The sequence below is a fragment of the Mauremys mutica genome, chromosome 4, assembly GCF_020497125.1.
Source record: "Mauremys mutica isolate MM-2020 ecotype Southern chromosome 4, ASM2049712v1, whole genome shotgun sequence".
Taxonomy (NCBI): Eukaryota; Metazoa; Chordata; order Testudines; family Geoemydidae; genus Mauremys; species Mauremys mutica.
The window spans coordinates 16,269,453-16,291,326 of NC_059075.1; the positions used below are offsets into that span (position 1 = coordinate 16,269,453).

The 21,874-nt window shown below is 42.9% G+C and overlaps 1 protein-coding gene across 4 annotated transcripts in view; it reads left to right on the forward strand.

The window, feature by feature from the left end:
- The window catches only part of MTHFD1 (methylenetetrahydrofolate dehydrogenase, cyclohydrolase and formyltetrahydrofolate synthetase 1), a 105,073-nt gene that overhangs the window by 47,645 nt on the left and 35,554 nt on the right, over positions 1–21,874 (forward strand). For 3 of the 4 annotated variants that reach the window (XM_045013621.1, XM_045013619.1, XM_045013620.1), the window contains 9 exons: positions 6,695–6,754; positions 9,422–9,475; positions 9,845–9,981; positions 10,205–10,305; positions 10,976–11,112; positions 12,813–12,924; positions 17,560–17,687; positions 20,367–20,464; positions 21,458–21,631. In XM_045013621.1, the coding sequence (XP_044869556.1) occupies positions 6,695–6,754; positions 9,422–9,475; positions 9,845–9,981; positions 10,205–10,305; positions 10,976–11,112; positions 12,813–12,924; positions 17,560–17,687; positions 20,367–20,464; positions 21,458–21,631 (1,001 nt within the window). Of the gene's footprint in view, positions 1–6,694; positions 6,755–8,772; positions 8,815–9,421; positions 9,476–9,844; positions 9,982–10,204; positions 10,306–10,975; positions 11,113–12,812; positions 12,925–17,559; positions 17,688–20,366; positions 20,465–21,457; positions 21,632–21,874 lie in introns of those variants that run through there. The other variant, XM_045013622.1, reaches the window with a different exon arrangement.

The window sequence follows — 21,874 nt, forward strand, 5'->3', positions numbered from 1 at the left end:
ACCACTGCGAACGGCGGTGGCGGAGTCGACGGGGGAGCCGCGGACTTCGATCCCGCGCCGTGAGGACGGGTAAGTACTTCGAACTAAGGTACTTCGAGTTCAGCTACGCTATTCGCGTAGCTGAACTTGCGTACCTTAGTTCGAACCCCCCCCCCAGTGTAGACCAGGCCCTAGTGAAAAAGTTTTGCCTAATATCCAACCTAAATCTCTCCCACTGCAACTTGAGACCATTACTCCTTGTTCTGTCACCTGCTACCACTGAGAACAGTCTAGATCCATCCTCTTTGGAACCCCCTTTCAGGTAGTTGAAAGCAGCTAAATAGACTAAATAATCCCAGTTCCCTCAGCCTCTCCTCATAAGTCATGTGCTCCAGCCCCCTAATCATTTTTGTTGCCCTCCTCTGGACTCTTTCCAATTTTTCCACATCCTTCTTGTAGTGTGGGGCCCAAAACAGGACAGAGTACTCCAGATGAGGCCTCACCAATGTCTAGTAGAGGGGAATGATCACGTCCCTCTATCTGCTGGCAATGCCCCTACTTATACAGCCCAAAATGCTGTTAGCCTTCTTGGCAACAAGGGCACACTGTTGACACACATCCAGCTTCTTGTCCACTGTAACCCCTAGATCCTTTTCTGCAGAACTGTTGCCTAGCCACTCGGACCCTAATCTGTAGCAGTGCATGGGATTCTTCCATCGTAAGTGCAGGACTCTGCACTTGTCCTTGTTGAACCTCATCAGATTTCTTTTGGCCTAATCCTCTAATTTGTCTAGGTCCCTCTGTATCCTATCCCTATTCTCCAGCATATCTACCAGTCCTCCCAGTTTAGTGTCATCTGCAGACTTGCTGAGAGTGCAATATAAAGCTCTACCGAGGATGGCTGAATTATTTGCCTCTTTATCTGTCCACCAAAGTACAAACCTCTTCACCAACTGGGGCACAAAAGTAGCTGACCTCAGTACACTGCAATCACTTGGCTTCGGATAACATCCTGACACTTTCATTTTGGCTGTTCCAGACTGAAGGATTGAAGCAGAATTATACAAAACCACTTGTTAATTTGAAAGCTATTTATCAGGCTCACTCACCAGAAGAACATCCACAAAACATCTGGAAGACTTAAGTTCATTCTTCAGATTATTAGCAGCTTAGATAGCATCAGCTAGTGTTCCTGTACTGCATAGCACAGTGATAGACTAGCCTTGTCCATGCTGTGCATGGTAAGAAATTGCAGGCCATAGGGTTTTCTAATCTTGCCGGTAATTTGCTACTGGAATAGCTTGTAGTTTCTATATCTGAATGAAGTAGGGCTTTATATTTTTGTAGCAGCTTGGCCGGGAGAAGAGCCTCTTAGTTATACATAGGATAATTATCTATCTCTTCAATCAGCTGATAAAATGCAGTGTCATAAGGTGGCTGTATTGTTGGAGTGTAACTAGATGGTTTTGCTTAAGATTTGTTTTACCTGAGTAGGAAGAAAGGCATATTGAGTGGTAAACTGCATCCTTACCAATCAAGTCTTCCACAGATGTCCTGCGCAACATGTCGTCATTCCTTGTTGAAGTGCTGTATCTCTTAGATTGGTTGCTTACTTAAATGTTTCTATTTTAAGAAGTGTCGTTTTATATTCTATGTGTTTTCTCTCAAGCAAACAATACAACAGAACCAATAGTTGGAGGACATGCTTGCTCTGGTGGCTATAGAAGCAGGTGACCATGATGCTTTCTGATCAGATTCAGAGTCTTTTTTCTTTCTTGGGTTCAGTACAACTGTGACGTGTGCCAAATTCATATTGTGTATTTCTGAAAGCAACGCCTATGTTAGGGTGTTGATGTCACATTAACTAAACTAGAAAACTCATCCAGTAGCCACCAGTGCAATTCATCCCTCCTGGCTTCTGCTGCCAGCATCACAGACTTCTGTCCAGCTCTGGTGGCTTTTGACAGTTTTTTGCATTCTTTTGAATTTATTGACAGATCACACATTTTTCACATTTATTTTTATTTTCACAAAAATTTTCTTTTTGATGTAAGCCTTAAGGGGCTTGTATTCTCCGTGTCTTCATATACCTCTAACTTCTCTGTAGAGGTAAAATCGCCAAGTATATTGTTAGCATTACTACCACCATTTTTCATTTTGTACAAGTATAAGACTTGTGCTAAATTAGATACAAATTAGATCTATATGTTAGTATCAAAAATGCCATTTTTGTTTATCAAGCACTTTTATTGAAGCCCAGTATGAAGCTGTGTATTGTCATCTCTAACACGGATACTGACCTGTGGATAAGTGACACTAATTAAAAAACTAGTTTCTATACTATTGCAAACGCTAGTACTGTATGCATAGGCAATTACTAATTAAAACCTTCTGCCAGGCAGATTAGCTGCTATGTTGTGTATACAAAAGCTTACACCTGGAGAAGCATTACCGGGAATTCACATACCTTTATATCTACACACTATGCAGTACAAACTGTGGGCATGCAATCAACTGATGTTGGTGCTCAGCCTACGGTGTGAGACTGATCTGGTCAGCAAATTTCAATTGAAAATATAGAAAAGTATCATAATCCCTTGTGAGATACTTTGACAGCTAAGAATATGCAATGTGAAAACATGTCATCTTAATATATTGCAAAATGCTGATATTTGCCATTTTCGCCATATGCTAAACAGTGTCATCATTTCTGGAAAAAAAACAACTTGCCTATGCAATGCCAATGAAAGTCTTTTAATACATTGTCATTTGATAGCTTTGACCAATAAATATCACATTAAGGTGTTGAAATTAACTTAAACGTAAAAATCTGTAGTCAATAATGTTGCAGTGTATTTGAAACTGCAAAAACTGATACTTTATTTTGGGGACCATTGTTTCATTTTGCCTACAGGTTTAGGGCACCATTTGACAGCTCCACATCATATCTCATCTAAACATACATAAAATAAGCTTTCAAATGATGTATGATGTGGGTGTGTGTAAAGTGGATACGTTAAACTCCAAAAATATGGCCCTTTATGGAGAATTGCCACATGCCTGTTAGTGCGGAATTCCCCACTGATGTAACTCAGCCCTGCATTGTCTCAGAGAAATTCAGCCCTCATGGTCCATTCAGTCCTTGGCCTCGCTGAGACTTATAAGGATGCCAGATGTGATGGTGGTTTCTATGGTAGGTTTGCTCATTTACTAGACTGGTGCCACTAGCCTGTTTCAGTTAGACTAGCAAACAGCATTTTACAGCTGCAAAACCCCATATCCGTTAATAATCTCCTGAGCCATCTGTCTTGCGGCTGTTTGATTTAACAGTGCAGGGGGATTAATTGCAGGTGGGCAGGGAAACTCTTCCTGATCTGTGTAGATTCTTGTGTATTTATCTCCATTTCATTAGCTTATTTTGTGTACTATACATGACCATTTTGTTCATGAACAAAATCTCAGGCTTTACACTGAAAGCAAAGTTTTTGAACATTCTCTTTCCCGCACTAAAAACAGGCGTTTTCTATTTGTTCATGTCTCCCACCACCACCTCCATCTTTTTGTCCCTTCTGCCCCTACGTGGAAATGCCCTTCCTAAGCTGGTCTGCAAAGCTGCTCCCCAAACAATACACTTCTTAAGATCCATTGCTGATGTAGCTTCTCTACAAGAAATTAGCCAGCTGTGAGAGTTGGGATATAGTTTAATAAAAATCAAGACAAGTGCCACTCATCATCTTGGCTGTTATCCTTGTTTCCATACCCCCACCTTTCTTTAGACAGCAGGGTCTTCCAAGCAGGACACTGTCTTTGTATAGAGCTGCCAGGTTTTGCTCCAGTAATACAAGTAATAATTATTGCCTATTACAGCTTTATGTGGGGAGCAGAGTTAGCCGTCTGTAATCCAGTCATTAGGCAGCAGCATTTCTGGAGTTCGCCCTGTTGTCTACTGGAGTCTTGCCAGCTCTCCCTGATGTTGTTCTTGATACAGGGAGTCTTTCTTTGACAAATTAGGCTGGAGTCTGCATCTTGCTTCCTGAAACCTGGAAGCACTGTAATGACCTGATACCAAGAGTTACAGTCTTGTGTCCCACGTCACTTTCTCTTACATTCTATGCTTGGCTTTGATTATTTACAGCACAAGAGTGTTGGAAAACTGTCGGTGGAGATTTTGAAAGAGACAAGTGGCATAAAATGCCCAAAACCCATTAGCTTGGGGCACCTTGCTGCCATATATGCTTTTGAAAATCCATAAAAACGCACCCATATATATGTATACATTAGGGCTGTCAAATTATTTTTAAAAATCACAATCACGAGATTAAAAAAATAGTAGTAATTAATCGCAGTTTTAATCACACTATTAAACAATAATAGAAAACCAATTTAAATTTATTATACATATTTTTGGATGTTTTTCTATATTTTCAAATATATTGATTTCTGTTACAACATGATACAAAGTGTACAGTGCTCACTTTATATTTTTTTAATTACAAATATTTGCTTTGACTTTTTTAAAAATATTTTTTACAATGCATGAATGGGCATATGACTGTTTAGCATATCTGGCACGTAAATACCTTGCAATGCCGGCTACAGTGCCATGCAAATGCCTTTTCCCACTTTCAGGTGATGTAAATAAGAAGCGGATAGATTCTTATTTGTTTACATTTATCTCCCGTAAATGTAAACAAACTCATTTGTTTAGCAACTGGGTGAACAAGAAGCATGACTAAGTGGACTTGTAGGCTCTGAAGTTTTACATTGTTCTGGTTTTGAGTGCAGTTATGTAGAAAAAAAATTCTACATTTGTAAGTTGCACTTTCACAGTAAAGAGCTTTCACTGCAGCAGTGGTTCTCAACCAGGGGTACACATACTCCTGAGGGTACACAGAGATCTTCCAGGGGTTACATCAACTCATTTAAATATTTCCCTAGTTTTACAACAGGCTACATAAAAAGCACTAGCAAAATCAGTACAAACTAAGATGTTATACAGACAATGATTTTATACTGCTCTATATACTATACACTGAAATGTAAGTGCAATATTTATACTCCAGTTGATTTATTTTATGATGATTGGTAAAAAGGAGAAAGTAAGCATTTTTTCAGTAATCCTGTGCTGTCACTTTTGTATTTTTATGTCTGATTTTGTAAGTAAGTAGTTTTTAATTGAGGTGAAACTTGGGGATACGCAAGACAAATCAGACTCCTGAAAGGGGTTCAGTGGATGGAAAGGTTCAGAGCCACTGCACTACAGTACTTGTATGAGGTGAATTAAAAGTACTGTTTCTTTTGTTGATCTTTTTTACAGTGCAAATATTTGTATTCAAAAGTTATAAGATAAAGTGAGTGCTGTACACTTTTATTCTGAGTTGTAATTGAAATCAATATATTTGAATATGTAGAAAAACATCCAAAAATAGTTATAATTCATTTAAATTGGTATTCTGTTATTGTTTAATAGTGTGATTAACTCTGCAATTAATCATGGCTATTTTTAATCTATTTAATTTGTTTTGCATTAATTACTTGAGTTAACTGCGATTAATTGACAGCCTAATATACACACATAATTAGACTTCATGTATATTAAATAGGCCCAACTTGCCTGATGGCCTTAATCAAGTAACTGGGTGTTTCATATATGAAATGAGCTCAATTCAGAATTGATGTATGATCACTCGGCTAGCGGTGAATCTCTCCCAGTATGGACATCCTCCTGAAGCCCCCAGGAGCAGTGCAGTCAGGATCTTGAGCCATTGCTCCAAGAGTAAAGGGCATGCAGATATATTAGTGTGTTTTGCATCCAAGTAGCCAGGCACGGGAGATGCTGCTTAAATATGTACAGCAACAAGGTTTGCCATGTCGAGAGGGGCATCATCAGTGAGGTGAAGGCCAGAGGTTAAATTGTGTGTATGTAATCTGAGCTCCTACTTTGAACTGACATCGAAGCCGAGTATCTGAGCTTAGATCTTGCTCTTTTTTGATGGTGGGGTTTCCTCCCTGCATGCTCTGACTCTGGTGGAAATTTGACATGAGCGCACATTGTATGCTGCCAAACAAGGAGGTCAAGAGTGACTCCTATTGTCTCCTCATCATTTAAGGACCCCTGCCCTCAGTTAGAGGAAGCAAATATCTGGTGACTGTTTCAGTGTGGAATTGTTGGTTTCACTGCATACAGAGCAGTGGGTCACATCAGATCTAGCCTCTGATCATTTGTGAGTCCAAAAACTCTCATACTTAAACGGTGCTTTGTAGCCAGTAACTCTACATAGCATGTTCTGCACTATGGGACATTGCTGTCTTCTGATCAGTGATCAATAAGGCTGAAAGATCCTGGCAGTGCTATTGGGTATAAAGCTATGTCTGCTTGCAAGTCATGTTACTACATTTTAGATGTATCTTTCAGCAAAGAGACTGGGCAGTTTTCTCTGCTTTGGAATGTACCATATTAAAGGCTTTCAAAAGCCATAAATGGCTGCTACTTAGGTAAACAGTTTGGCTAATTTTCTATCTTTCACTTAAAAGGCCATTTCCCATTAGCTCTGTCTGGCTATCCTTTTGCTATAGGAAGACTCTTGAGTCATGCTGTCTCTGTAATGTAACTACAGTTGAACAAAGGAACAGTCATTCAAATTCAGATATATATTTCTGTCTGTCTGCATTTCTGCTTTCCATTGTGACTTGTCTCTGTCCTTTCACCCTCTAGGTTGGGGATCGGGATGATTCAAATATCTACATTAGTATGAAGCTGAAGGCTGCTGCTGAGGTAATGCCTAGATCATAACTTTAATTTTCTTCCTAAATACACCTCTACCCTAATATAACACGGTCCTTGGGAGCCAAAAAAATCTTACTATGTTATAGGTGAAACCGCGTTATATCGGGTAGGGAAGGCTCCTTCTCCCCTGACCACCCGAGACCCTCTGCCCCTTATCCAACCCCTCGACCCCAACCTGGCACCCTTAACACGCTGCTCAGCTCACTGTGCCAGAGCCGTCCCTAAAGGGGTGCGGGGCCCAGGACAAATCAGCCTCCCCACTAGTCTCCTCACTATCCGCCCAGCGCTCCTGCCCGGCCACCGCTCACCTCCTCACCCCACCTACCTGCCCGCCACTCGCCTCCCCACTAGTCTCCTCACTGTCTGTCCGGCACACCTCCCTGCGTCCGCTCGACTGCTGCTCTCCTGCTCGCCATCTTCCTGCCCACCTGCCTCCTCACCCCACTCCTACCTGCCACTCACCTCCCCATTCGCCCCTTCATCCAACTTGCCCTCTTGCCTGCCTCCCACCCGTAACACGCCGCTCAAAGCAGCATGTCGGAGCCAGACATGCTGATCTGCCGGAGCATGTAGCCCCGCCCCCCAGAGCGCTGCTTTACCGCGTTGTATCCGAATTCATGTTATATCGAGTCGTGTTATATTGGGATAGAGGTGTATTATACACCGCACCCCACACATACCAGGTAATAAAAACATGCCTTTAAAGCCCTTCATATGGCTATACCTATGCAAACCCCTAATGTAGACAAGCTGCACTGATATAAACTGGGGCTTGCACTGGTGGGGCTTCCTCTGGCAATATCAATGTAGTTACCGTATTTTCCGGCGTATAGGGCGACGGGGCGTATAAGACGACCCCCTAATTTTACAGTTAAAATATAGGTTTTGGCCTATATTCGCCCTATAAGACGACCCCCCCTTCCGAGGGGGGGAGCCCAGAGCCTTTTAAATCCCAGCCGCAGCCAGGAATCAGAGGGCTCTGGGCCCGCGGCCGGGAATCAGAGGGCTCTGGGCTGCCCGCTTCGGCGGGGAGCCCAGAGCCTTTTAAATCCCAGCCGCGGCGGGGAGTCAGAGGGCTCTGGGCTGCCCGCTGCGGCGGGGAGCACAGAGCCTTTTAAATCCCAGCCGCCCGCTGTTTATACCCGGCGTATAAGACGACCCCCGATTTTAGGGGGTTGTTTTTTAATATAGAAAGTCGTCTTATACGCCGGAATATACGGTAATTGGTGCAAATGTTTATAGTGTAGACAAGCTCTTAGTTTCCATGTGCCCACTGCACTGTTCTGTCCTCTGGCCTAGCAAACCCCTAGACTCCTGCTCTTTATACCTCATGAAGGTATACCCCTGCAGTTGCTTTATTTCATCTCATTGCCCTGCAGCCAATGTACGCTACAAAAACAACGAGGAGTCCGGTGGCACCTTAAAGACAGATTTATTTGGGCATAAGCTTTCGTGGGTTAAAAAACCACTTCTTTAGATGCATGGAGTGAAAATTACAGATGAAGAGAAGGGAGTTACCTTACAAGGGGTATGTGGATAGCTCAGTGGTTTGAGCATTGGCCTGCTAAACCCAGGGTTGTGAGTTCAATCCTTGAGGGGGCCACTTAGGGATCTGGGCAAAATCAGTACTTGGTCCTGCTAGTGAAGGCAGAGGGCTGGACTCAGTGTTCTAGGAGATAGGATATCTCCACGATTAGATTAGATGTCTACACTTACAAAGTTTACCAGTGTTGACAGGGCCAATTCTATCAGGGTGAGTGTGGTCCACTCCCAATAATTGATGAGAAGGTGTCAATACAAAGAGAGGGAAAATTGCTTTTGTAGTAAGACAGCCACTCCCAGTCCCAATTCAAGCCCAAATTAATGGTGGTAAATTTTCAAATTAATTGTAACTCTGCAGTTTCTCTTTGAAGTCTGCTTTTGAACTTTTTTTGTTCAAGTATGGCTACTTTTAAATCTGTTCTAGAATGTCCAGGGAGATTGAAGTATTCTCCTACTGGCTTTTGTATGTTACCGTTCCTGATAAGATAACTCCCTTCTCTTCATGTGTCAGTATATTTATGCCTGCATCTGTAATTTTCACTCCATAAATCTGAAAAAGTGGGTTTTTTACCCACGGAAGCTTATGCCCAAATAAATCTGTTAGTCTTTAAGGTACCACCAGACTCCTCGTTGTTTTTGTGGCTACAGACTAACACAGCTACCCCTTTGATACTTGTATGGTACAGTACACTCTGCCTTGTGGAAGGGGAAATTGGCTCCTGTTGTCCAAGATGATGGCTGATATCTTGTTGCTGTTCGCTAGCATTCCAGAGCAGTGTCATTTTTGTCAGTGCTGGTACGGCAGCTGCTATCAAGCTGAATTGCCATCCCATAGCTAGAGATTCTCTTTGTTTTGTAACCTATGTTACAGTATGGGGTAATAAAAACAATGACAGAAAAGTTAATTAGGTGGGGTACTATTCTTGATCTTCTTTTTGGCTTATGTACTTCCGAGTAACAGGACTTTATTGCCTGTCCCTCGGTCAGACTAGAAAGCATGATGGATTCTGTCACAGGCCTGGGCTGGAATGAGAGAACTGCCATGCTGTTTTTACATATTGCCTCTTACATCTATTAGAAAACCAGATCACTTCTGAGTTCTCTCTTTTGCAGATTGGGATCAATGCCAATCACATTAAGCTGCCAAACACTGCAACAGAAGCTGAGGTAAGTGACTTGGTCAGTCTCCTTAAGAAGCCCTTAATTTTGGTTTGGTATTAAAAAGATAAAATGTGTGTATATTTCTTTGACCTATGTTTTTATATAAAGAAACACTTGCCTTTAAGGGGTGACTCTGCAAAAAGAATAGAGATCACCAAATGCTGAAAAATTTTAAAGAATTTAATCTAGATGTTTCTGAAAAGATAAATCCACAAGTAATTTATATTTTTATATGGGAGAACTAAACATCTTGTATGTGTGTGTTGTTCCCAGATTCTATCCAGCCAGAAAATGCAACATTCCAGTACCTGCACCAGACTTGTTTAAATTTATAATTCTTAATGTTTGTATCCTGTCCCCACCTTAAATATATAGGTGCTGAGGTGCATCACTGTTTTGAATGAAGACCCTGCAGTTCATGGATTTATAGTACAATTGCCTCTAGATACAGATAAACCCATCAATACAGACAAAGTGACGAATGCTGTTGCACCTGAAAAGGATGTAGATGGGTAAGCTGATTTTGCAGCTGGAGGGTATGCAGTGTTTTAGCATACAACTTGCTGTCTTTCTTTTAAACCTATCTGCTTAAAGTAATGATTCGAAATTTAACAAATAACTTTAAAATATATAAATATTGGTGTTATGGAAACGGATCATTTCCCAATTAGTGTAACTTTGAGATCCTATTCCTGGCACATACATACCGTTGTCCCTTCCCTTCATATATTTTAGGTTAACTAGCATCAATGCTGGGAAACTGTCCAGAGGTGACCTTAGAGACTGCTTCATCCCCTGTACACCCAAAGGATGCATGGAGCTTATCAGACAGACAGGTAAGTAATTAAAGTATATTTGGGGGACTGATGGTTCTCCTTAGTCCTGTCCTCATTATTGATGAGTACATTATGTGAAGGCTAGGACTATAACAGCCTTTAAAAGGGAACTGGATAAATTCATGGTGGTTAAGTCCATAAATGGCTATTAGCCAGGCTGGATAAGGAATGGTGTCCCTAGCCTCTGTTTGTCAGAGGATGGAGATGGATGGCAGGAGAGATCACTTGATCATTGCTTGTTAGGTTCACTCCCTCTGGGGCACTGGCATTGGCCACTGTCGATAGACAGGATACTGGGCTACATGGACCTTTGGTCTGACCCGGTACGGCCGTTCTTATGTTCTTATGTCCCTTGATGAGCTGAAAAATTATGCTTAATGTACAGTATATTATAGCCTTTTCTAAAAGCACTAGTTTTTCTCTGTTCCTCCACCCCACTAGGAAAGGAGATTTCTTAAAGCTCTCCACCTTCCACTTCTTGACCTTCAAAGCCCTATCATGTAGACAGCTGTGTTTTCTAGCCCAGGATGACTAATTGTGATTTTCCTAAGAGCCACGGCTGGATTTAAGCTGACTAATAGCTCTTGAATAAAGTTGAATTAATTGGTAGCTGGGATGCGCCCAGGTTGTTTGGACTGCTAACCTAAAACTAAATCTTATTATGTTTCAGGCATCCAAATTGCAGGTAAAAAAGCAGTGGTGGTTGGACGCAGTAAGATAGTCGGTGCTCCAATGCATGACCTTCTACTGTGGAGCCATGCAACTGTAACCACTTGCCACACAAAAACGGCAGCATTGGCTGAGGAGGTAAGGACAGGGTGTTTATTTAGACCCTGTACACTATATACACATGGCCTGTCTCTTTCCATAAATGAGTTTGCAAAAGCCTGAACTTTAGAAGCCTCTATTAAGATTAACCCCCAAAAAAGCTTTCCACAGAGGTCTTTAAAATTGCTCATGAGACTGGTCCCATTTTCCTGCTCAACAGCAAGAGTAAATCAGCAATGGTGTGGTGGCTGTATTGCTGTATTGTAATGACAATTGACATGCTTCAGCAATCAAGCAAAAGAGTGGGTGTGTATGAATGTAACACAGATCAGAAAAGCTGCAGTGCTCTACGATACTGTAAAACAGAACTCGGGTATTCCTATGGTGGTTAAAGTGGGGATAACAAAACAGACCCAACCTCACAAGGTTGTCATTAGGCTTATTAATGGTTTAAGTGCAAAGTATTAATAAAATCTCAAATATAAATCTTCTCCCTCTTAATAAAAAGAAAACTACTCCCTATGAAAAACTAGATAGGGTCATTTCAACACTTACTTTACCCCCATAATAGATTTCTGTTCGCATCTTTAACTATAGAGCTTTGACCAGGTCTGCCAGACGTATCAATATGGTCTAAATGAGTGGTAATGCCAAATCACAGTGCGTTTTGTGTTATGACCTCATGAATGTTAAAAGAATAAATCCATAATTAATAATGATTTTAGCCAGAAGACTGCGTTGCTAACACTGGTTGGTTTAGAGCAGGGATTGGCAACCTTCATTTATTCACTTTAAATTAAAGTTTTGCGTGCCAGTAATACATTTTAACGTTTTTAGAAGGTCTCTTTCTCTAAGTCTATAATATATAACTAAACTATTGTTGTATGTAAAGTAAATGAGGTATTTAAAATGTTTAAGAAGCTTCATTTAAAATTAAGTTAAAATGCAGAGCCCCCCGGACCGGTGGCCAGGACCCAGGCAGTGTGAGTGCCACTGAAAATCAGCTCGCATGCCCGCCTTCGGCACACGTGCCATAAGTTGCCTACTGCTGGTTTAGAGGCATGTGCAGGAGGTATGGCTGATGGCTTTCTGAGATGTTCTGGCTGTTTCTCCAACCAGCCTACTCTGAAAAGAACAGTTCTGCTGTAGGAAACTGTGTGGGTTAACTTGAGGAGAAGAAAATGAATGTACAGTAGTGTTATGCATGGGCTGGTACATAGGGACCTTGCCTAGGAATTAGGACACATGGATTCTACTCCCACCTCTGCCACTGACCTGCTATGTGACCTTGATCATGCCACTTAGTGTCTCTGTTCTGCCCTCTTTGTCTGTTTAGGTTATAAGCTCTTCAGGGCAGGGACTCTCTCACTATATGTCTGTACAGTGTATGTGCCCGGCCCAGTGGAGTCCCCCTCCTGGTTGGAGCTTCTGTGTGCTATTGTAATACCAACAATAATAATAGATAGAACTCTGACCTGCATTAACAAAGATTAATGGTTATAAAGATCAAAGGTGACCTTCAGGTGCTCCTAATTTAACTCCATGCCTCTGAATTCACAGTCACAAGGTCATCAAAGTAGCCATAGGAATATTTCCTTCCCGCCCATCCCTGGGCTTCAGGGAGGATTTTTGTTTTGTGTCAGGGACACTGTTGCTTTTTTGAAAATGCAAATGACTAAAAGTAAACCAAAAATGACCTGCTTTGTATCTGCTGTAGTGACGCAGAGTTATTTTGATAGGTTAGTAAAGCTGATATCCTGGTGGTTGCGGCTGGTAAACCTGAGATGGTAAAAGGGGAATGGATTAAACCCGGTGCTGTAGTAATAGACTGTGGAATCAACTATATACCAGGTAAGCATGTGTGTGTGGGTGAGGGGTATTACACCGTTGCTGCATCTTGATGGAAACCTCTACTTAAACTTGGACTATTGTCTTGAAGCATAATGTAATTTGCAAACCACTGGAGGGTCTGGCGGAAAATCATCTGGCTATGGATTTTTGTCTAGGGTTTAATTTAACTGCTTTTTGTCACTTGTAAAGAAGAAACAGATGGTCGGCTCATTCTGTTCCCCCTCCCCTCTCCCCTCATTTTAAATCCAAGTTACAGGTATTACATGATATGGGAAATTAGTCACAATCAAGCTGTCATCATGCCTACGCCCCCAGGGCTTTTAAGAAGGTAGCTTTATAATTGATCAGTCGTTTTGTTGCAATGTAATTATCTAATGGAAGGTAAAGACATTTCTCGCCTACAGCTCAGCTGTCTTGCCTCTTGCAGATGACATCTGAGTTGTTGTAGTTAAAAACATTAAGTCCTCTGCTTAACATAAAACTGCCCTTGCTGTTTATTGTTATTTGATATATCTGTGTCGGGCCACCCAAACGTTGGCAATCTGTCAGGAACCAAAGAGCCATGTTTGATTTGCATAAAACAAAGCAGATTGCAGCCTCCCCGTTAAAACATGTTGCAAATAAAAATACCATTGTGTTCCCGGTATACCACTGTCTTGCCATTGTTCAAGACCTTGCGTGGACTGGACTGCATGTCTGAGAAGTTGGTCCTGATTTTCTTGATGATCACTTTTGTCTTTCTGACTTTAGAAAGGTTTGAACCTAGCACAGAATCACCTGTGGCAGTTCTATAGGCTGGCGCATTTGGGGGGAGATGAGGCTTAGCAGACAAGCGCTTTAAAATGTATCCTGTGTAAATATTCCGTATTGAACACTAGTGTTCAGTGTTGGAAGCTACAGAGTTTTGTAAAGCTTCCACCTGCTTCTCCCCTCCTCATCACAGGCTTTAAAAGAACCCCCGGGAAATGCTGTGGAACCTTTGGGAAACCAGGGCCAGGATCATGATGCTAGAGGGGAAACAGTGGCTGCTTTGTCAGCTTCTCCAAGAAAAGCTCTTCCCAGAGTATGTGCTGCTGGCCCATTGAGATTAACAGAAGTCCTGTGCTCTGAATGCTGGTAGAAAGTAGCACAAACTGGCCTCCAGTGGATGTAAGTGTTCCCAGCTAGATACACCTCTACCCTGATATAAGGCTGTCCTTGGGAGCCAAAAAATCTTAGCACGTTATATTGAACTTGCTTTGATCCGCCGGAGTGCGGCGCCCCGCCCCCAGAGCGCTGCTTTACCGCGTTGTATCTGAATTTTTGTTATACAGGTGGCGTTATATTGGGGTAGAGGTGTACCAGCAGAGAATGTGAATTGCAGCTCTGGGACTGATATAAAGCTGTTTGGCTTCGGTACCGTGTATTGTATTATAACTGGTCTCCCTAGGTGGGGAGGGCTGAGATGCAGCAACTCCTGCCCCAAAGGATGGAGATGGGGGGAGTGGCACCTCATCTGCATTGTTCCAGCCCTACAGAAATCCTCTGTGCTGTGGGGAGGGGACAGAAGGGCAGTACTGGGGGTGGGCCACAGAATCAGCATAGTCTTTGCCCTCTTTCAAAACAAATCCCACAGGGCACTCTTGCTTACACAGCTTCCTTTCCACAGTTTGGAACCCTCCTTTAAGGGGTAGTTCTAGGTCCTGGGGAGCCTCTGTTCGTGTGGGATGGGAGAGCTGGAAAATGGGGTGTGTCAGAGATCCCCTGCGTTGGTTGTCCTTGAACCTCAGTCGACTATTTGGAATCCATGAGTTTAGGAATTGGACAAGCAGATTGCCGCAGCAAAGGAGAAGACCAAGCAACACCCTGCCCTGGCCTGCTAGAAAGAACTTCAGGGAAACATTGAGTAGATGCTTGCATGTCCTTGTGCAGAGCTAACCCACTGGAGAATCAGTCTGGCCCTGTGAAATTGTACAGCAGTAGCATCCAACAGCAAATATCTTTACAACTGACTTTCAGAAGAAGAGCTCTGTGTAGCTCGAAAGCTTGTCTCTTTCACCAACAGAAGTTGGTCCAGTAAAAGATGATATCTTGGCCACCTTGTCCTTCCAGATGTTGTCTTTTATCCTGACGTGAGCAGTTCACTTTCAGGTGTGCAGATTTGACTGTGAACTCTGGGAAGGGGCCTTGTAGTCTCATATCTATAAAATGCCACCATGTAGTTTCTTTGACCTCTAGCTGTTGAACTTTTTTGTCCTCTGATATTTTAGCAGTGAAGAAAATCTGTTGTATCTTTAGGAGGATGGGTGTGTGTGTGTGTGTGTGTGATGTCTAGTGAAGGGGTGGGTTAGAGGATGACTGGGAAGAACAGACAAAAGATCCTCCAACTGACCACTTCTTGGCTCACAAGAGGGGAAAAATTTTAAAGCTGGTCAAATAGTCACCGTTTCCTCTTCATATATATTATCTTGCAGACTTAGCTTCACAATAGAGAATAAAATGTGCTTCTCTGGCTTGCCTGTGTATCAGACCCAGATTAGGATGTTTTGTTTTGAGTGCATAATTTATCAATTGTTTGATTTTTTTTTCTCAGGGATGAGGCTTTGTTGCTGGTATGATTTGTAGTCATCCTTGGCATTCTTAGAAGAAAATGTAATTACATTATTTGCCTTTTGCATTCCGAATCAAGTTACACTTCAGGATGGGAGGCTGAATTATTCTGTAGCTCAGGCAGCAAGTTTGCAGATTACTAACAGTTGCTGTAGAAACAGGATTTAACAGCCATGACATGGTTCAGGCTTTGAACACAAGAAGGAAACGTATCACTTAACACACAAATGTAGCAAAACTTCAAAACTGCTAGTTGTCAGTAACAGTGGTTATAAAATTAGTGTTGACTTCCCTTTCAATTTTTCAGTCTCCTGTTGTTTTATATATTTTTTTCATAGTATTAAAGGTTTTGATTATATTCTGTCCAACATTCATGTTGTACAGCCACATTGAAGTGCATGGAGCTGCACAAGAGCAACCGAGGGCGAAATGTGGCCCTCTGGTTATACTACTACTTAATTGGGATTTCTTTCTGGTTTATTAAAAAATTAAACATTTCTGATTTCTTGCTTTGAGATGAAACTGGGAAGTTCTTTCAAACCGATGTTACATCCCTCTTAATGTAATGTCCTCTGCGTTCTAAATCACTGAAGTAAACATCCACCACTCTTGCAGAGAAAGTGAAAGCCACCATTTTGATGTGCTACACCTAAAATTGAGTTCCTCTGCTGAGTAGGGGAATGAGTTCTGTCTCCAGACAGGTGAACCTCCCTGCCAACCTCACTTAATGCACAGTGAATTAAAAAAATCACAAAACATATTGGATTCTGGACCATTTATTTATGGGGAAGGGGGTGCGGGGTGGTGATTAACCTTTGCCAAATAGAGAAGAGAGACTTATTAGAGAAATAGAAATTTAAGATGTTTAAATGGAGGAGGGGGATTAAGTTGTATTTCAAGTTTAATTTGACTGGACACTAATCTAGTGATACTGCAGTATTGCTGGCCAACCATTTGAACAAAGCAAGAAACGGGTGGGCGGGGGAAATGGAAAACTCTGTCCTCTCTCTAAAGAGTGGTAAATTTCTTCAGTGTAAGTCAACCAGTGTATGGCATGATACTTGCTCATAATGGTTGAAGTGTAACTTGTGTTATAAACTGGGCTATTAGTATTCAGTTTCAGCTCCTGAGTCGTTATTTATAGCATGCTGGCAAGATTAAATGTTCTACCTAATTCCATCTTGTATTTTTAAGTCATGTGCCAGACTTCATAGTATGTAATCACTTAAGTGCAGAACAGATCAGAGCCTTGGCTTGCTCTGAAATGCCCGAAATCTAATTTAACCTAAATATAAAGAGCAAAGGGAAATGTAGCTTCTTATTGCTGGAAAACATGTTTTTCTCCCAGCCCTCACTGCTTCCAGTCTGACTGAAAGCTATACTTCCAATTCAGGACAATTTCCAACAGCTGTATGGGGGGCTAAATGAGTTGGTGGGTTTACTTATAATAATTGGAGATACACCTATCCCCAAGAACTGGAAGGGATCTTGAAAGGTCATTGAGTCCAGCCCCTGCCTTCACTAGCAGAACCAATTTTTGCCCCAGATCCCTAAGTGGCCCCCTTAAGGATTGAACTCACAACCCTGGGTTTAGCAGTCCAATGCTCAAACCACTGAGCTATCCCTTCCCCCAAGTTCCACATCTCAGCTGCCCCTTCTGCACCCACAAAGCCAGGACTTTGAGCACATGGTCCCTCCCTTCCTTTCCCAGAAGCACCATGTGATCTGGAGCCTTCTATGAAATTTCCCAGGTTACATGTCCCTTTAAGGAAGCCCCAGCACCCTCAAGGAAGTAGAGACTGCCTGTGTTCTACCTGCTCTCTGGGTAGATAGCGCTATTGATCCAGTCTGAGTTCACAAGCCCTAAAATTACCCTTTGGGAAACAAAGAAATGTAGCATTTTCCAGTTTGATCATTTTATCTCTTCGCTGCTTGCCGCATGGCTGAACTTTTATTTCGATGTGTGCGAGCCCTCATCTCAGTGGGAGCTCAGTCTCTTTTGTTTCAGTGAAATGCTCTGCCCATAACTTTATCTCCCCCTCCCAGACAGTACAAAGCCCAGTGGGAAAACAGTAGTAGGAGATGTGGCTTACAGTGCAGTGAAGGAAAGAGCTTCATACATCACCCCCGTCCCTGGCGGTGTGGGACCTATGACCGTGGCCATGCTAATGCAGGTATGTGAACTGCAGACGGAATGTGTCCTACCTGTCCTTTTTGTGCATTTGTATGATTAGCCAGTTAACATACAGTAAATAACAGTGGGCATTTCTGGGGGTGGGTGAGTGCCTGGGAGGGGTTAGGCCACTGGTCAAACATCCCACAGAAATGCCCTTTGTGTGTGTGCTACTTTGTGTGTTTGAGGTTTTAATCACTGTCTCTTCACTTGTGACTTCACTGACATCATGTTACCTAATGGGGTTTGTCCCAAGAGTGGAGTGATTTCCAGTGTCACTAGCCTGGTGCCTTGCATGCCCTCTTCCTGACGCTGTGAAAAGCAATCCAGGTTTGCAGTGGGCTTAACTCGCTAGAGTCCTGGCAGAGGAAAGTCGTCCGCCCCGCCTCCAGAGGAGAGTTTCAACAGCGCAGGGGGACTGCAGCTCTAGCTTGTTGGGAGATGGCTCATGACTCCCAGGAACAGGACTGGATTTAGAGACAGGTCACTGCCTGGGGCGCCAGACTTGGGGGCACGCCGGGCTTGGGAAGCTGTTTTTGTTAGAAACAAAAGGGAAAATAGAATGTTTGAAGTAAAATATGTCAAGTATTCTGTATGTGGATTCCCTTTTCACTAACCTCCTAGAATGTTCCAGACCTCTGTAGAATCTGGTGGAACCTTCCAGACTTTCCAAGAACTACGCTTTCCTTGAACCTCCTAGAATGTTGTCAGCCATGCCCTTGTGGGTATATAAGGGGCCGGGGAGTCACCGCTCAGTCAGTGAGATAAGAATGAAGTGAGAGCCCCAGCTGCAATATTGTGTAATTGTGAAAGGGTACTTGTATTGTAAGACTTGAAGAGTGTAAGCAGTGACTAATAAAGGACATACACCTCTACCCCGATATAACACGAATTCGGATATAACGCGGTAAAGCAGTGCTCCGGGGGCGTGGGCCTGCGTGCTCCGGTAGATCAAAGCAAGTTCAATATAACTCAGTTTCACCTATAACATGGTAAGATTTTTTTTGGATCCTGAGGACAGTATTATATTGGGGTAGAGGTGTATTTAATGAGAAGCTATGCTTCAGTTCATGAGGGTAAGGGCAAGAAAGATGACCTTTTGAACTAAAGAGCTAGGGTTAATGTTCTAAGGCTGTCACCTACTGCAACACTATTTAATACTGGTCCACCCGATTGTGGTGCCCAGTTCAATTTCTTCATGTTGGTACGTTTCCGTTATTCTTAAAATTAAAAGTTCCTATAAGCTTAGAGGAAATGAATATTTTTATTTGCTTATATATGGCATGACTAAATACAGATTTACAGATCCTAGTGTGCAGATTTATCGTCTCATAGAATCATAGAATCTCAGGGTTGGAAGGGACCTCAGGAGGTCATCTAGTCCAACCCCCTGCTCAAAGCAGGACCAAACCCAACTAGTGATCATGAATGAATCCAAAATGCTACTTTATAAGGTAATAAGAAAAATCCAACTATAAAGCTATAAAAGTCATATTAAATTAAGAAAAGAGGACAGGAGAAAGAAGAATCAGAGATTTCTTATCTGAAAATTGTCTGTTATTAGCTTCCCTCCTCGTTCATCACTAATGGGTTAATATCTCCACACATATGGAATTGGGAAGCAGTCCAATGTTGTGACTGGAAGCTCCATGACTAAACCCCATCCTTCAACTCAGACCATCAGAAGAGTTCTTCCAAAGATGTAGAAACATTCCATTAACCTATTACTAGCATTAAGACAACAACTTGATGTAGTGTATTAATTAACCTTAAACCAATTATATGCCTAGGTCTCCCATAAGAGAAATAGGGATAAATCATGCATGCACATCGTGCATCAAAGTCATGAAATGGGCTACAAATGCAATAAAAAATAAGGTATTCAAAAGTTTAACAGATAGAGGGTGGGGTGCTGAAGATGCTCCTTGCCTGGGGTGCCATTTGGCCTATGGCCGGCCCTGCTCAGGAACCCAGAGTGCCTGGACAGTGGGCTGAAGAGGCTTCGCTGGGGGGGCTCTTAGGGAGCGCTAGCTGTCATTTTAAAACAAGCCATGAGGTGGCACAAGAAAGATAGCAGTAGCACAGCACCTGCCTTCAGAGGCTGCTCAAGACAATCAGCCATCCTAGGCAAAACTTTAAGGGGCTGCCCCCTCCTACTGCCTAGAACAGAGATTCTCAGTTGCGGGGGGCAGTGGGGGCGTAGGACTTTCTAGGGGGTGCAGCAAGCCTTCTGACGGCTTGGTGGTTATGATGGCGGGGGGCAAGTGCCAGGTCTCAATGACACTTAAATATCGCCTGGCCGCCCCTCTGCCAAGAGAGGGGTGTGTGGCTGTGTCAGATGTAAGTGAGTGACATTGCAACCAGGCGCACAGGGTCATTGCGCTGCTCAGGTTTGGCCCTGCCACCCTAGGCAGGTGCCTAGTTTGCCTACAGCTACAGTGGCCCCTGCCTGCCTTGGGGGAAGGAGGGAGGCAATGGAGGTGAGTGGGGAGGAAATAAATCCAGTGTAAGCATTTCAAAAAATCTCACTGAGAAATGGAAATAAATGGCTTTAATCAGAGGTTAGCATTGGTCGCTGTCTGAGATAGAAAGGAGGGAGCTGGGCAGTCCGTTCTGGACCTGTGTTTATTAACCAACGTGTTGCAACATTTGTAAACTGAGCCTTTTTATGCACGTTTAGAGCACAGTCGAGAGCGCACAACGTTTTCTAGAGCAGTTCCAACCTGGGAAATGGAGCATCCAGTACAACCAGCTCAGCTTACGGACTCCTGTGCCAAGGTAACACTTCAAATAAACTACCGCTGGCTATCTAGTAACGACGTGTTTCTGTTCTTTGTTGTCTCTTGGGCTGTGTATGGGAATTCCCATGGCAGGTTTGTACGCAGGAGGGTGACTATTTGAGTTCATTCTCATTTTTAAAATTCCCAGCGTTTTGCAGAGGAAAGCATTCCAGTCCAATCCTGCAGAGTGACATGTGCGATCAGGCTCCTTTGCCTGTCTGAGCCCCATCGGTGGCATCAGGGCTCCAGACGGACACACATCACGCTCCAGGACAGAGGCCTCGTTGTGTACAACGATGCAATTTATGGTGCTGGGCCAATATGCAGGTGGCAACATCATAGTTTTTAAAATATGGATAATTGTATGATAATGGTAAGCTGCTTTTAAGGGCAGCGATGCTGCCACAGAGCAGTACTACTAGCACCTATGTAGCCATTTACACATGGAGACCCCAGTTCAGCAAAGTATTATGTATGGCCATATGTCACATTGATGGACTTCAAGCATGTGCTTAAATATTTTCCTGAATCAGGGCCTCAGCTCTGTACAAACGCTAATCTTCTCAGCCCTCTTGCAAGCCAGAGACTGCTAGGGCCAGTTAGATGCATAATGGCTGAAGCAGCAAGTAACAAGATGCCTTCCTTTGCCTTGGGAGAGCTGAAGTCTGAGATAACAAGAGCACCTTGAGATAAGAGTTGTTGAGTTAGAGCTCCTGCTAATAACAAACACTTGAAAGTGTTTGAAATGTCCCAGGAAAGACTAGAAAATTCTCAAGTAACAGGTATCAGTAGCAGAGCTGTCTTGGCAGATGCCCTTACCCATACTACAATGGGCTGAGATGACCTGTTTGGGCAGATTGACTTCTTTAGCTGTAAAACTTAGAGATTTCAGTTTTTAAATCCTGCGTTGGGTGCTTGTGGGCTATACCTGTCAGGAAGCAGGCAGTTTCATGCTTCAGCAAATTAGATTCACCTCCCTCTTTTCCTTAAGTGACATTGAGGTATCTCGATCTTGCGTACCCAAGCGCATTGGTCATCTCGCTAGAGAAGTTGGCTTGCTCTCTGAAGAGGTGGAGCTCTACGGTCAGACCAAAGCCAAAGTCCTGCTGTCAACTCTCAAACGCCTGAAGGACCAGCCAGATGGCAAATATGTCGTCGTAACAGGGTAGGTTGTTCCTTCCTTAAAGGTGATATTGGGGTGTAGAATTTCTGAGGGAGGGTTTTGGAGCCTTGTTGCTTTGCCCTACAGTTTTAAGAATGTTGGAGGCAACTTGGAGCAATTCATAGGAATTGGATCAGACCCAGAGTCCATCTAGTTCAGTATCCTGTCTGACAGTGGCTGGCACTAGAGGCTTCAAAGGATAGTGTAAAACTGCTGCCATAGGATAAACTGGCTCCACTCTTGCGG